This window comes from Monopterus albus, unplaced genomic scaffold (assembly GCF_001952655.1).
Source record: "Monopterus albus unplaced genomic scaffold, M_albus_1.0 scaffold144.1, whole genome shotgun sequence".
NCBI lineage: Eukaryota > Metazoa > Chordata > Actinopteri > Synbranchiformes > Synbranchidae > Monopterus > Monopterus albus.
The window spans coordinates 678,055-693,777 of record NW_018128024.1 but is presented as its reverse complement, the minus strand read 5'-3'; the positions used below and the strand labels follow the sequence as shown (position 1 = coordinate 693,777).

General features: G+C 43.1%; 2 protein-coding genes across 5 annotated transcripts; one reads left to right on the top strand and one right to left on the bottom strand.

Annotated features, from left to right (window-relative positions):
• Nucleotides 1-1,574: 1,574 nt before the first annotated feature.
• Nucleotides 1,575-8,447, bottom strand: eif3ba (eukaryotic translation initiation factor 3, subunit Ba). Its single transcript, XM_020614311.1, has 19 exons — nucleotides 8,185-8,447; nucleotides 7,199-7,391; nucleotides 6,972-7,091; nucleotides 6,822-6,879; nucleotides 6,525-6,653; nucleotides 6,252-6,409; nucleotides 5,713-5,844; nucleotides 5,548-5,614; nucleotides 5,420-5,466; nucleotides 5,110-5,320; nucleotides 4,954-5,026; nucleotides 4,755-4,877; nucleotides 4,572-4,650; nucleotides 4,234-4,372; nucleotides 4,009-4,134; nucleotides 3,695-3,772; nucleotides 2,916-3,024; nucleotides 2,725-2,837; nucleotides 1,575-2,133 (listed from the first exon to the last, which is right to left on the bottom strand). The coding sequence occupies exons 1-18, from the start codon at nucleotides 8,282-8,284 to the stop codon at nucleotides 2,737-2,739; spliced, it is 2,043 nt and encodes a 680-aa protein (XP_020469967.1). The 5' UTR covers nucleotides 8,285-8,447; the 3' UTR covers nucleotides 1,575-2,133; nucleotides 2,725-2,736.
• Nucleotides 8,448-8,594: 147 nt separating this feature from the next.
• Nucleotides 8,595-15,649, top strand: brat1 (BRCA1-associated ATM activator 1). 4 transcript variants are annotated; one of them, XM_020614309.1, is made up of 13 exons: nucleotides 8,595-8,669; nucleotides 8,826-8,956; nucleotides 9,971-10,119; nucleotides 10,230-10,389; nucleotides 10,807-11,263; nucleotides 11,559-11,675; nucleotides 12,168-12,253; nucleotides 12,349-12,452; nucleotides 12,547-12,733; nucleotides 13,089-13,162; nucleotides 13,360-13,444; nucleotides 13,788-14,065; nucleotides 14,370-15,649. In XM_020614309.1, exons 2-13 carry the CDS (start codon nucleotides 8,830-8,832, stop codon nucleotides 15,264-15,266), a joined length of 2,721 nt encoding a protein of 906 aa, XP_020469965.1. In that variant the 5' UTR covers nucleotides 8,595-8,669; nucleotides 8,826-8,829; the 3' UTR covers nucleotides 15,267-15,649. The 4 variants fall into 4 exon arrangements, with proteins under 4 accessions (XP_020469965.1, XP_020469964.1, XP_020469963.1 ...); XM_020614308.1 differs by having other exon boundaries at nucleotides 8,595-8,675; XM_020614307.1 differs by having other exon boundaries at nucleotides 8,595-8,692.
• Nucleotides 15,650-15,723: the final 74 nt, after the last annotated feature.

The window sequence follows — 15,723 nt, the reverse complement described above, 5'->3', positions numbered from 1 at the left end:
CCATCTTCCGTAGATACCCGACGTCTCTAAAGGGATCAACTCGTGGTGCAAAGGCGTCATCATCGATGAGGGTCTGGTACAGTGTGGTCTTTATCTTCTTCACAGGTGAACAGGACAACTTCTGGGTCCCAGCGTCCCACGTCAGGTAACAGCTTGGTAAACTGCCACTTATCGCGGGGGCAATTAATAATTCTGTTGGGTATACAGAAGACGGCACGGCATGGCTTATCTAAGGATGTTATGTGACAAAAGCCCAAACGAATTTGACCCAAAATATCCGGAGGTGAGGTGATGACGTAACAGACTGCATAGCCTCAAGACACAGGTATATCACTTATAATATGACCTTGGCTGCATTACAGTTCTTTCTTATTTGAAACGTGATCAATATGTGCGTAAGTAGATAGGGAATTAACATGTAACATTTTAATTACATTCAGCTGAAGTGAATGAAACGACTCGAAAAAGATTCGTTCATTTTAATGAACGAGATTCAAAGAACCGAATCAGTAAAATGATCCGAACTTCCCATCACTAGTTAAAAAAGGCTTACAGGGGCGGTCCTCATTGATGATTGGATGATTGGTCTGCGGGACCACCCACTTCTTTTCCCGCCACCGATATTCAGGTATGCCGGTTGTTACGTAATGGCAAGGGCCGGGAAACCCCTTTAGTTAAAGGTGCAGGCTGCATATGAGACATGACGCTGATGTTCATCAACTGATAATGGTACGTCCATAAAACAAGCGATTCTTTCATATTAAGCAACAGGACGCCTCTTCTTATGAACACAAAGTGAACAGCCTGTACCACTGAGTGAATACTGCCCCAAAGAGCCCAGACACAACCTTAGTGTGACTTTATGGGTATTATTTAATCCAATCATGATTTCACAGTCTACATCAAGGAACAGACCTTCAAACTCAGAGATGTCCTCTCTGCAGTGTTGCTGATTCATAATCAAAAGCTGTGGCTGCTGTGAGGAGATGGTGTCCACATTTTCTGACCACAAACAGGCTGCTGTTCATTCACCGCTCTGCCGGACTCTAGTCGGTTACTTGTTTCACTTGTCCTTTTTTCATTAAAAAATGATTTGCTGTTTCATCAATGGTGTTTGGTGTTTTTGTCATATGATAGTAAAACCGAATAAGCCTGTTTGGTTGGATAAAAAAGGTCAACTGTGATCCAAAAAATGCCTTTTATGTGATGAGCAACAGTCCAAAACTGAAAGAAGTTTGTCATTGATTAGTTTATCGTTAAAGTCTAAGAAACACAGTAATTAACCAATAAGCTCATTTTGTCTGACAAAGTCAAAACCCTGAAGACATTCAATACACATTAAACAGAAAAGCATCAAATTCTAACATTTAAAGAAACTTCAACCCAAGAAATTTTGGCATGTCTGCTTAAACATTGATCAAAATCAAAATTGGTGTTTGATTTTCAACTATAATTCATCTTATTAACTCTCTACACTAGCATATTTTGCTCAGTGGCTGTGATCATGTGCCTCACTCAAGGGGGTTTATGAACAGATTACTCTCCATAATAAAGACCCAAAGACTAAGACAAAGTCAGCTAATGAGTTTGAATGTTTATTTAAAGTTATTCCCACTTCACAACCCCTCCCTGTGTGAAAGCCTAATCTGAAAGGAGGAGGATACAGGCCACTATAGCGCCACATAAGCACATTTATTAACGAGGCTGCTTGTTTAGTTACAACACCTCCACTCCCTGCTGGTTTGGGGCTCTGTGCTGCCCTGTGATAACACACTAGCATGATGCTGCTTGTTCAGAGACAATCCCTGGAGGAAGAAGAAGGTCCAGCAAGAGACGGAGCTAAGATTTGAGAGTGAGTGACTTTGATTAATGAAAAGAAAAAATAGGCAGTAGCACTAAATATCAAGTTCCACAGAGGAAAAAAAAATGGGGATGATGGTGAAAGAGAGAAAATATTCAATACAAAGTTTTCTCTTGTCCTTCGATGTGGTTGCTGATCTGGAAGGCGTGCTTTAATGATGTCACTAAAGCTGAACGCTGAGGCTTGTGATACAGCCCGAGATTCACGGCGTGGCCTTAGTCCTCCAATCAATGATGCTTCCTCTCTCTTCCTTCCACACAAAAACGGATGGACTGAGAAAGAGAGAATAAAATATGGATGGAGAATGTGGTTTGTTTGCATAAACAAGGAAAAAAGGAACAAGACACCAACAGCATCAATCTTAAAGCTCAATCCGTCACAAGGCAGATGCAGGAATGTGACTAACTTCTGCCACATGAGTGTTTGAGTAAACAGAACAGTAAATTCAGCAGCTGCACAAGGAATGAATGAGTTTGTGCAGTAAAAAAAATGGAACTATTTCCAGTGAATAATTGTCTTTTAGAACTATTAATAGCAGGTACTCTGGGGGACATTTTTACTGAAGAAACATTATGATTTGAAACAGTTTTTTCAGTGTTTTGATCAAGACATCTGCTCACCACACACCCACTGTAACGGGAAGATGGCAGAAATCTCGGAAACCTGGCACAACAAACTGAACCTATCTGTATGGTCAGATACTACTAGGGGTAAATGAGAACTTTTTTAAAATTTGGCTGATACCTTAACGGGGCGCAATAGGAAGTTTAGACCAGAAACTGACTGCAGACTACACAACGACACCGTTGAGAAATAAAATAAATCAGATTCAAACAACTTGCTTGTGTGTATGCAAGAGTTACCTGCGTAGGGGACTAAAGATCTCCAAGGGGAATGATTTCTTCGTTGATAAAAAACTCAATGGTCTCCTCCTCCCAGTCGTCTACGTTGCTGTCCAGCTCATCTGTGTCCACTCCTGGAGTGAAAACTAAATGTCAGAGACTTTCTTCATTAGAGGACAGAACTGTCTGAGTAATAAAGTGAGTGCTCCCACCTCCTCTGAGCTCCAGACGAAGGCTCTTTTGTTCTTGATAGACCTGCTGCGCTGACTCTCTGTAGTGACGGTACTCCTCCATCATGGCCCTGCGCTTGTCCACCAGCTCCTACTCACACACAAAACATCCAGCATCTTGTGTTAAAACATTCCTGTTTCTGCAAATCACTGCTGGATCATCCTTTGCCACATGGCACCAATGTTTTCGTTAGACTCATGTTAGAGTTTGTAAAGGTATTTGCATCATTTCATCACTGAGACCACTATCACTGTATTAGAACAAATTCTAAAAACTGTTCAGGGACACCAAGTTCTGCTCAAAGCTGTCTGACATCTTTAAAGTCTCACCCCAAGACATGAAGATGCCCTTCACATCAAAATGCATTTCTTGTTTGTTTAGCCTGAGGATGACTGTTTAAATAAATCCACATTGATTAGGCATGTAACAAAAACAAAACTCTCAGTACAAGATTGCCATGATAAAAAGTTCCTATTATATTTGTTATATTAAAAAATACAGTAAAAAAAGATGAAAAAAGTTCCCATTACTAAATAATAAACCTGTTTTTGTATGATTTTCCTTTCAACTTAAAATGCTCCTGCCTTCCTTCTTTATTAAAATAAAAGTAGCTAGCCATGACCTGAATGCACTGAACTGTTTGTACGACCACAAAACAAAAAATTGAGCCCACAATATTAAAAAAAAGAAACATTTTTAAGACCACCCTTCCAAATCAACTCCACAAAATCCAGTTGAAGATAAATGAAACAGGTCAAACCTTCGAAGCCTTGGACTGGCTGAGACGATCCTTCTGCTCAAAGATCTTTGAATATTTCTTAAGATCCTTCTTGATCATCTGTAAGAGACAGATATTTAATGTAAAGCTGAACAGAAGTAAGAGTATGACTTTCCTCAAACAACAAATAGGGTCAAGTATGTGCTGTATGATTTAGCTGCGAGCCTCAGATCAGAGTTAGAATCAGGAGCCACGGTGTAGCTCTCATACGAGGTGTCAGAAAAGTTAAGTTTGTCATCACTGGCTCAAAATGCACACATGCTGTGTATACAGAGTATGTATGAATAGAATGATACCTTGATCTGTTCTGAGCTGAGCAGTGTAGGAGGTCTGGGTCTCCAGAGCAGCTGGCAGAAGCGGTCCTTGTTGTTTTTCTGAAGAAGACGGCCCTGGAATGTCCACAGCCAGTACGCATTGTCCACCTAGACACAGGAGAAAAGTTTGCACAGTTTTGTTACTTTCAAGGCTGCAATAGTCTGGCAGGAGAAGCACATCTCTGGAGTCAGGGGAGCAGTGAGCACCTTGTGGCTCCACCAGGAGACGGAGGTGACGACGTAGCGACCTGTCGGGTCCCACTCCACATCAGAAGCCATATAGTGCTCTGCTATGTTCATCATGGTACAGTCTGACGTGTCCACAAAAGCAAGAGCTCCATTCATGCTGCAGACAGAGAGAAAAAGCAGGGGTTATACAAACACACATTTATCAGTGTTGACACATAAGTGCAATTATATAACAGTGTGAGTCTCAGATCTCAGTTTGAATCAGGAGCTTAGGTCTCATAAGAGGCGGCAGAAAAATGTTGCTTGTCATCAGTGGCTTCTTGTGTCTCACACAATCACACACAGATTTAACTGACCTCCTGAGTCCAGCCAGCACCATAAACTGTCCCTGTGGGCTCCAGAAAATGCTGTTGGCCTGCTGCTTGTCAAACATCTCTGCAGAAACAGGACCCAGTGGCACATTTAGTGGAGGTTTACAGGGCAACCCTGACTGTGCAACATAATGTCAATTATTTGAAGCATCTGTCTTATCTACTCACTAATGAGCTCGATCTTGCCATTGTTTTTGACATGATAGAATGAGGCGTTGATTCTGGGAGACTCTCCGTGCAGAACAGCAAACTTGCTGCCATTGGGCTCCCATGCAAATGCTATGATGCTTTCTGGAAGGAAAACACAAAGGACAACATATCAGGTTCAGTTTCTGTGTGAAACAATCGCTGTTTGAGTGTTTCTTACCCTTCATCTCCACCACATCCACAGGAACCTGCTTCTCTCTCATGCGGAAGATTTCAAAGTTGGTGACAACACCCTGGGGGGAAAAAAACAAACAAAATGTTGCATTTGATTCTTACCAGTCAGGTAACAACCATTCCTCCTCTTTCTCTGTTTCACCTGTGTTCCTTTGGGAGTCCTGTCCACTTTGACACAAAGGTAATCTCCATTTCTCTGCCAGTGCAGTTTGCAGTCGACAACATTGAAGAGGTTGCGGACCCGGATCTCCTGACGGGAAGGCATCTGCATCAGAGTCACTCTGGCTGGGATGTCTTTGTCCTCAGGTACCCAGAATGCTAAGATGTTGTCACCAGGAGACCATGAGAAGTCCCTGTGAACACACACACACACAGACCAATACACAGTCACAACCTAAAGCACATAACCACGAGAAACAGATGCTTTCAAGGACCATCAAAAAAAATCTTACTTGATACCAGTAATCTTGATACTCTTCTTGTCAAGCAAACCCATAGACTGAAAGGAGCAGAAACATGGCTTTAATGTCACTTGCTCACTTCACTTAAATACACATTGTTCTACTGTAAGTCTACTTACTGGTGTTTCGTAGATGCTCAGTGTGTCTGGGGTCATCCTGGCAAAGAACTTCCCATCATGGCTCCATCTGAAAACAAATAAACACCATTACAATACATTCAAACACCACACTAAATAAATGCTAAATTATCCCAGTTGATGCAGTGTCACACAAAGACAACTGACTTGAATATGGGCCAGTGTGCAGAGCTCTCGCAGTGGAAGCCTCTCTTCTTCTGACCGGTCAGAATGTCCCAGATGATGATGGCCTGTGGGTCCTCCTTGGTGTCCATTAGGGGACTGAAGGTCACAACATACCTGCGACGCACCACAACCACAACCACACGAGACAGCCCAGAAAGTCTCAGCTGATCAAACAAAATCCATCATCCACTCGTGTTCAGGTTTTTCTGTACATCAAGGGTCATCCTGTGCAACTAAAAAAATTTGTTACCTAATGAACAAATATATAAATGCAATCTAAAATATTTTTTTAAAAGCACTCTCCTTTGTGACAGGAGGAAGTATGTTTCAGTGCATTTCCTCTCTGGATGACAGAAGAATCACTCTGCCACTTGTCATCATCACAGTTTAAGACTCACACTGTATTCAACCAGCTGCATGAGGATATTGAGCAGTGAGTCGTCATTCCCTCTCAAACAGCTCACTTTGCTTGATAAAACTTAGGCTGATATTTACTCAACATCAACAGCAATGCTGATTACCTCTCACATGGCGAGAAGTCGATGAGGGACACCCCCTGATGGCTGAACCTCTGAATCTGTTTGAACTTCTCACCACCCCACAGTGCAATGCCACGTTGGTGGAATGTGGCCAAGTAGGTGCCTTTAGGAGACCAGCGCACGTACGTCTCTGTCCAGCGCTGCATCAAGAGGCCAAGTGTTATTAGTTTGCAAACCAAGCAGTACTTGTGAATGACATTTAATACGACTCTATACAGCCAAGTCCTGCATTTCCAGTTGCAATGAATTACTTACTGCTCTCTCTTCAACTGTGATTGGTTCCTTAGCATCATTAGAGAAAATGGCGGTCCTCTCTCCAGCTTCGTAGATCACACTGTACTGGTCACGGCAGTCTGGGTCCTCAATCCAGTGGCGCATATTACCCTGGACAGACAGAGGTAATGAAGCGTTAGAGCATTTTTTTAGGGCATTGATATTTACTATAGCTTTTTGTAGGGTCAAGTATAGTAAAACACTGTATCCTAAACTAGCGGTCGACTGATTAGCCCAATTAATGGTTCTATCACTTTTCTAAACTATAGGAAAACTCACAAAATCTTTGAAAGGCTGCTTCTCTGGAGTTTCCCATTCATCACTGATGTTCATGTACCTGGGAAAGTAAGCAAAAAAAATTAGTTTACTCATCTCACACACCTCCACAGTCACACTTGCTGCAATTCTGCATGAGACATGTCAACTTACTTGTCAAAGTCAGTGAAGAGATTGACCCTGAACGTATGCTGTTTGTCGAGTTTGTATCCATCTGCGTTCTTTACTGCCTCAAGGGCCTGAGTGGGAGCGGCGTATTCCAAGAAGATGTACCTGCATGGCCAAAAGGTATGTTTACATCTTAAATTCAACACTAAAGCAGTGCAAAAGGAATGACAGAGCAGAGAGCAAAATAAATCTGGAGGATGTCAGGACCATACCCTTTGGTCATTCCATCAGCCTCTGGATAGAACTCGGTGGTGATTTTGCCAAACTTGGAGAAAATCTTGTGGATGACGTTCTTGAGCTTCTCCAGACGTTCTGGGCCCACCTGAGGCACATTGTCCACCAGCACCACTGAATCTATGCCGTCAGCCTCCTGTGGCTTCTCCCTCAGGATGTCAACCAGAAGCTCTGAGGAGAAAAGAGGAAGGATGTGATTGTCTGTCCAAATTCAACAGGTATCCAGTGATGATACACTATAATGAAAACACAAAATAGGCCTGTTGTATAATACTACATTAAACCTAGTTAGGTGGCCAAAATAAATTGGAAGGTGAGCGTTTTACTAATTTTGCAGAGGTGTTTCCAGAATATATCTAGAGTCCGTTTTGAAAATAAATACTATAAGACACTTAGAAAGCGTCCTATGGTCAAAGTAAAGCGCCATTTCTTCACATTTTATCTGGAGCCATCTCCAATCCACCCTTGGCTGACATGAACGCTGCCTTAGCACTGGTGATAGCTAGCTTTTAACAGCTGCTTCATGTAAAACGCAGACTGAATGGCCACATTAGTGATATTGGCCTTTTAATGATCCATTCACCTACAATAAAACGCTTCCTTATAGAGACATCTTAATAATATACTGTTTCACCTTTCCACCTGACAAGAACGAGGGCACAGTAAGTGGATGTCTGGGGTCTGGGTGAGGCTTCAATGGGCGTTAAGTTTTAACCGAACGTTACTATGATAAGATCGGTTAATGTTAGCTTACGTTGGGAACACTTTTGATGAAAATGGTGGCGTTTCCTGGTACAGAATATCTAGACATTGGTAAAAGACTTTTAATACTCAGTCCCGAAAGGCAAAGTAACAAACTAGCTAGCACATGTAGTACTACCACCACCTTTGAGCCCCTTTGCTCTGCGCTCAGCTAACGGTTAGCAACAGGCCAGAAGCCGGCGTCTTTCCTGCTGCTGCTCACCATCATCTTCAATGTCATCCAAGAAATCCTCCGGGTCGCTGAAGGAAGGCTCCTCCTCTTCATACTCGGGGTCGTCCACCATATCCACCGTATCTTGCATTTAACAGCACTAAGAGGCTGATTTGTCGCTACAACGGAGCAAACTCCTAAAAATGAAGAGGCTAGCGGTCCTTGGCCGGTGAGGTACCATGTGCGTCTACGTGCAAATGGACGAAGTGACGGAAACGTAGGCCCGGAACTTGCTCTCCGGCGCCTCCATAGGCAGCGTAGAAAACGTAAAGTTGTAAAACAAATGGACGGGTTGTATTCGGGGGTGAACTGCGTTTAATGTCGCCTATCGACCTGTATATAGATCAGTAGACGGTGTAGCTACCTTTGTTGGGTCTCAAATTCTACACGGAAGGAAAAAAGAAGAGGGGAAGCAATGCACCGGTAGATCCGATTTCCCGCGAGATGGACGAACTAAATGAAGATTTTTTTTAAAGGCAATTGTACCCTTTCACTAAAGGTTTTAACTACATTTCTGGACATGTGAATCAATGCTAGTTGTGTATGATTCAGTGTAACTATTTAGTACTAAAAAGTTATTATTAGGGGCCTGTGTGTTATAACCCGAGGTTTTATTAACACTGACACGTTAGCAACATGGACACAGAGTGCGTGTCGCTACTGCCCAGGGTCTGTGAGGTGCTGGCGGACTCAGCGAGGTCTCTGCCTGATGACACCACCCTGGAGAAACTGCTGGACTGGTTCACAGGGTTCACCAAAGCTGGTTAGTAGTGATACTGGTGGGATAGTGTAGGTGGTGACGGTAATTTTTAATCTCTTCTTCGTTTTCTTCTTCTTCTTCTACTGATGTTTATTGGCGGTTTGCAAGCCAACTTACGGTGCATTACCGCCACCTGCTGGGCTGGGGTGTGGAACGACAATAGAGCCGAAAGAATTAAAAAAAGGTTCTTAGAACTGCATAAACTACTAAATCCTATCCAAAATACCTATATGTGCCAAGTAACTAATAACTATTTTATATGCTTTCTTACTATCGCTCCCCAAAAAGCTCTCTAGTGATACATTAGTAATTTTCACGACCTGTAGGATGTTTACCTATTTTCTCTTGCTGCCTCTTCCTCCTCAGACCTCTTAAGGTGGTGGAGCTGGCAGGTGTGTGCCTTCCCTCATTTGTTGTGCTACTCCAAATACATACTATAGCCACATTTAGGGGAATTGGAGACTAAATTGTTACCTGTCCCTATTTAATAGCTCAAAAAATGCACTCTTGTTTTCTCACCCCCATTCTTGATTTAATCAGTTCTATGAGAATTCTTTATATAAAACTGATCACAAGGTTTGTTAGACTAAAATAAAATAATAAAATGGAGGTTTATAACAGGGTCTAATTGACCACCAATGCAAATATCATCACTACATACTGTACTGCACATTTATTTGCTGGGAATTGATTTTTGAAATATAACTATTGTATATTTGTTCATGCATGAGGCTGGATTTCAAAGCAGGGATGTTTTTGTTTCATGTGCACAGTGACTTCAAATGTCTTGCCTAAAGATATTTGATTTAAAATAATATTCAACACACAAAAGCAGTAAATGTCTAAAGTTACAGAAGCCGGATTGAGTTAATAATAGCCATTTTGTTAAATAACTGAAATAATGAATCACCCAGAAACATTTGATTATTTTGTCAATTGACTGAACAATTAATCAGCTAATTATTTCAGTGCTTTTAATAATTAAGCTGCCATGTGTCATCTTTTCTCCTGATGAAGGGGGATCTCTGCTGGAAGCGTGCCCATGTCTGCTTGAATTTGTATCCACTGTGGTTTACAACACAACCTCAGACCCCAGCGTCCTCTCCTTCACTCTCAGACTCACTGGCTTAATGGCTGCCAGTGAGGATGGCTTCATAATGCTTCAGGTAGAGCTGTGGCCCTTTATACTTTTGCTAAACTATTATTACTAACTATTCTAAAGCCAGCCAGCGCTGGCTGTAACCTGGCTCAGGTGATGTCCCACTCCCCCCCACAGGAGTACTCCGTTCTGGACCTGGTCTTCAAACTTCAGCACTGGCAAGAGGCAGGGCTATGGGATGATCCGTGTATACGGATTGGCTGGATCCAGGGCTTATGGAGCATGCTGCAGCATCCAAAGGCTCTCACCTTCTTTGTACAGTCAGGTGACACTCCATGTAGGAAATTAGACCATCTCTCCTCACACTTTATAGAAATTTCAGGAGACAGGCAATACCCTATTGGCCTCAATATAAGATGACCCTGATTATAAGTAACCCCCTTTTCCAACATGCTACCTCCCTCCTGATCCTTGCAGTAGCTTCTTTATTTTCTGTAGTACTTCAGCCACTTTCAGTTACACCTTTTTTTAGACAAATGACAGAGATAAAGTACCAAACAACTCACAGGGAGCACAGATTATAAGCTGTTCTGGCAGCAAGTGGTGACCCAACACCTTACTAAGACAGTTTATGTTGGTTTTCCCTTTAATTGGTCACCCATCTGTATCAGTAGAATTCATGTCCCCAAATACCATTTCATAATTTGAATTCTTGCACCTCCTGATACGTGTTTTTATATGTTTGACTCCCCAGATTTCATTGAGCCGCTCTTACAACTCCAGACAGACAGAAGTATCTTTGTTGCCTCAGCTGCCAATCAAATGCTCGCCCACATCCTGCTCTTCTTTCAGCCACCCTTGTCTGCAGGATGTAATGGCATAGGTAAGAAAGATGGGGATGACAAGAGAACACATGCCTCCATCACAGACTTAGACCAACCAGCCATCACCTTGGAGAACAGAGCAGAGTACGCTGCTGTTGTCACGGCGATCTTGGAGTACCTCAAGGAGTCGCTGGTTCCCAAAGAAAACACACAGCTGCATCAGAGTCTGCAGCTCCTCAAACTGCTCTCCCTGCTCCTCACCCAGGCCAGGTCTCCTCTCCGGGACATGTTGCTCCAGACAGTCGCAGGCTCTCTGGAGGAACTGGTGACCACAGGCTACAGTCAACTCACAGTGCCTCTGATGGACGTCATTCTGGCTGCACACAGGTGGACCAGTTTTCTTATATGAACACAGTAGAGTAGAGGTTCAAAGGTGTATACTCCATACTACACACTAACTGTAGTACTACTATATGAATAAAGTAATCATTTAAAGTGTGACAGAAGTAGAGACGTTTGAATGATACTTATCATCTGTATCATTCAGTTTGATACAACATGGGCACCAACTGCCTGATGGCCGAGTGACAGCACATTCCAAAACCAAGTGTTTTTAGTAATCAAGTCAACTTTTAATGAGAGTGGTCAGTGTTAAAAGCCTCTCAATGTTTGTCTTATGCAGCTCTGGCACTGATGAACCAGACAAGCACATCACCCATCTTCTGTCATCCATGTTGAAGATCAACAAACCTGCTGACCTCATTCATGCAGCAGCTGCTGTTCTCCGCAGGGGCCATCAGTAAGCATCTGTTCACAGCACGACTTTACGCTCTCACATAGAGTGTCTTTTTGCCAAGCCGCTCTGGAGCTCCCTGGCTCCCACGGAGCCCCATTTCCAGTGGCTTGGGGCGGAAACACTGCCACTACCTTCCCTGTCTTTATTATCTACACCAAATTTCCCTCCTCACACCTACTCATAGCTGGCTCCCGGTCTTTTCTTTATTTCCTTCGGTTGGCTTCCTCCTTTACATATATGTTTATTTCCAGACTGAACAGAGTTGTACACAGCTACACAACACACCCTCACGTACACAAATCACATGTAAAACTACCTGTACACTTATAGCATTTATACCCACGTGTTCTTTTGTGAATGTCCTGCGTCCATTGTTCTGTCTTCCATGTCCTGTCCTGTTGCAATTCATTTAAAAAGTATGTGGGTTCATTCCCACCAGTACAAGCTTGGGTTCAAATGATTTTATCAGATTTCTTTTTTAATATTTCTGTCCAGTGACACTGCCCACACTGCCTGGGCTGTGAGACTGTTACTGCTCCCCCTCAGCATTATTACTGGCCAGACTCTACTGGGCGCTGCAGGTAATACACCGATCTACAGATCAAAAATAATGAAAAGGTGAATGGTCTGTTGTTTATCATCTGTGTGACTCTCTCTGTTAATATATTTCCTGCAGGAGATGAGCATCACCTTTCAATGGTGGAGCAGCTGAAGAGTAAAACATTGTGCATCCCTGTGGTCTGTGTCTCTCTGACAAGCTCACCACAGATCACACTAATGGTGAGGCTGTAGCTTAAACAGAAAAGGGAGTACAAGAAATGCACTGCATACCTTATGTGTAGTAATCTGACATCAGTGTCTTTCTTTCCTTCAGCCTGCTGACTTCCTTCCCTGTCCTCCTGTTACAATTGTCACTGCAGTTCTGTCGTTATTAAGAGTCTGCAGTGGCCATGTGTCCTCGTCATGCACTGGCTGTACTGAGGTTTTCAGGAATGTAATCGGCAGTGGCAAAGTTCAGAGATGTGCTCTCGATGCTCTGACAGCTTTCAGTTGCAGCCCAGGTTTGTCCACATGTGAGGCAATCCAGACAGACAAAAGATCCTCTTTCTTGTACATGTTTCCTGAAATTTTATGAAAAACTTTATTAAAAGACAGTACAAGTGACCAAACTAGACTATTTAAATATGTAGCGCATACTAAATGCTAAAAATACACATCAGGGTGTTACACAAGATATCTGAGTAGCTAAATACCTACTATGCCATTAATTAATTAAATATGACTTAGTAAAAAAATGAATTAGTTTAAAGAATTCATAGTGTTCTCACAATGTAAGAGGGAATTTAATATATACACTAAAACAAATGATAAATAATGATATTGCTATTGATCTTTCCTTCTGTGTTTGTATTTCAGGAGCAAAGGAAAAGATTAGTGAGGTGTTGACAATTCTGACACAATATCTGGACAGTCCTGACTCTGACCCCACTGTATGTCTGTGTGTTTGTTTGTCACTGAAATTCTACTTCTGGTGAACAGTTGGTATACTACACTATAAACTGTAATACTAAAACTGAATGTAAAAAGTACGTAAATACCCAAACATTAAACTAATACAGTATGTCATTGTTGAGCATGTCATTCTAAAATCCAGAAAATCCCCAAACGTGCTCTTTCTGTGTCTCAGGTACTACACAAGTCCTACCAGGCCTTAGTAAAATGGACATGTGTGTGTAAAGACCTCTCCTCTATAAAAGATCAGCTCAGACAAGGTAAAGTTCACCAGCAGCTTCCTCGCAAAGCTCACAAACTTAAACAAGCATAAAACTTTACGAACATTTAAAAAAAACACCCAGTTGTCTATTAGGTGTCTCTGAGCAAGACACTGAACCCCGAATTGCTCCTGGTGGCTTGACTGGCGCTGGTGCGTGGCAGCCTGTCATCATTGGTGTGTGAATGGGTGAATGGTGTATGATCTTCTGTAAAGTGCTTTGGCCAGTGCAACACACTGTGGGAAAGCGCTATATAAAATACAGTCCATTTACCATTTACAAATATACTCAAATCAACACAACAACAATTAATGACATAATATTGTGTGTGTGTCCCTGTTAGATCTCATCAGGGTTGTGAAGAAACGTGTGTGTGACATGCGCTGGGAGGTGAGAGACTCGACTGTAGAGTTTCTGGGGAAAGCGGCGGGTGTCCTGAAATCAGCCAAGGAAGAGCATGATGTGTTTGAGGCTCTGCTGGGCGGCTGCTCGTGTACCACTCCCCTCCTGAAGGAGGCGCTGCAGGATCCAGAGAGCTATGTTCGGGCCAGCGCCATCTCTGCACTGGCCCAGACATTGGCACACAGCTGGCATCAGGGGGCAGCACTCACTCAGGAGCAGGTGGGCAGAAACCACTTCATCACTGTTAATATTATACTATTATATAAATAAAACACAGCCAGAGAAACAAAAAAGCAGACAAGGGATGTAGTTAAATATAAATAGAGGCTCCAAAAAAGAACCTGATCTTAATAAGACTATCTGTTTAAACAGAGATTTAAACACATCACTAAAGTAGTTTTCTGCCAGGCTGTGGTCAGATGCAGGAATTCTCATTCATGCATCTACCTCATCTAGAACAGACAGCTGTATCTCTCCCGCTTTTGTCTTCACTTTATAACTCCAACCATCTGTGTGTCTTCAGACCGAAATTGTGAGTCGGCTCCTTGAAATTCTCTCCCAGGACACAGAGGGATTCGCCAGGAGAGCGGTTATACAATTCTTCATCACCTGGTTCTTGTCGTGCTCCTCACACTCACCTCCATCATCATCTACCTCCTCCTCCTCCTCCTCTCTCTTGATGAACTCTGTGCACTCCATCCTCTCTCTGGGCAGCACTGATCTGGACTGGGAGGTCAAAGTTCACACGCTGGAACTGGCGGAGCTGCTACTGGATGAAGCCTTCTCAGGTCACCGGGGTTACGGCAAGGGCTCAAATTCACATCCAGCCCTACTACATCCTAATGCTGTTGTTTCTGACCAGGCCTGGAAGTCAGATTTGGTGAGCGCGCTGAGCGGTCTGGTCGAGCTGGGAGTCATCTCAGTGCTGTTGAGTGGCCTGTTTGACTGCGATAGACCTGTGGGTTTGAAGGCCTGTCAACTGCTGATAACACTCAGAGAGACAGTCTGTCCTCTGTCCTTAGAGGCCTTGGATGCAACTACTGCCATGGCAACAGTCGCCAGAGTATCCTGTGAACTGCCTGGATGGGGCTGGGGCCAGGAAATCAGAAAGATAGTGAGGATGAAGAAGAATGATCGGGCTAACGAGATGGCTGTCACCGGAGCAGATGAGGTCTGCTCCAAAGAACATAATGAGGCAGGAGAGCATAGTGTGAGCGAGGGAGGTGAGAGTGTGTGTGTTGGTGTGTGTGAGGTGTTGAGGTCTCTGGGTTTAGATGAGAGGCTGGGCGTCCTGACTCAAAGCAGTGACCATGTCCATAACTCTCCACTGTCTCTGCTGCAGGACATACTGACTGCAAGTGCAGCACATGCTCATCCAGACACACAACCAGGGCAAGAAGTCATAGTGGACTGTTACTGATACACAAATGCTTTTTCATGACACAGTGTTGAATTTCAGTTGATCTTTGTGTTTTGGTACAGTGCAGTTACCGTTGCCTTCACTTCCAGCAGAGGGAAGTCTCATGTCACCAATCGAGTTCTGAACAGGCTAAAAACTGAGACTGGACCAGACCTGAACTACTTTTAGTTCCTGATGCAGCTCTTCCCCTCCTTTGTGCATCCAAACACAGATACAGATGGCGGGCACAGTCATGTTTCTACGCTGACTGTATAGCTAAAGCCGGACAAACCAGATACTTTGTTTGGACCTTTGTCAGTAGCAGCTCTCAAATTGATGTCTGTCATATTGTTGAATCAAAACATCACTCAGTTCTTCTGAGACCTGTATCCTTGTTCACCTATTTTTTTAAATTGATTTTTGTAAATAAATAAAAAGGTTAATCTTTGTGAAATGAGTGTAGGTTCTTTGCTGATTC

Coding starts and splice junctions, on each gene's coding strand:
- brat1 (XM_020614309.1), top strand. CDS start 8,830: ATGGACACAGAGTGCGTGTCGCTACTGCCCAGGGTCTGTGAGGTGCTG. Junction 8,957..9,970: donor CACAGGGTTCACCAAAGCTG/GTTAGTAGTGAT, acceptor CTCCTGATGAAG/GGGGATCTCTGCTGGAAGCG. Junction 11,676..12,167: donor GTTCTCCGCAGGGGCCATCA/GTAAGCATCTGT, acceptor ATTTCTGTCCAG/TGACACTGCCCACACTGCCT.
- eif3ba (XM_020614311.1), bottom strand. CDS start 8,284: ATGCAAGATACGGTGGATATGGTGGACGACCCCGAGTATGAAGAGGAG. Junction 5,027..5,109: donor GGACTCCCAAAGGAACACAG/GTGAAACAGAGA, acceptor TTTTCCCCCCAG/GGTGTTGTCACCAACTTTGA. Junction 4,135..4,233: donor TCTCCTGGTGGAGCCACAAG/GTGCTCACTGCT, acceptor TCCTGTGTCTAG/GTGGACAATGCGTACTGGCT.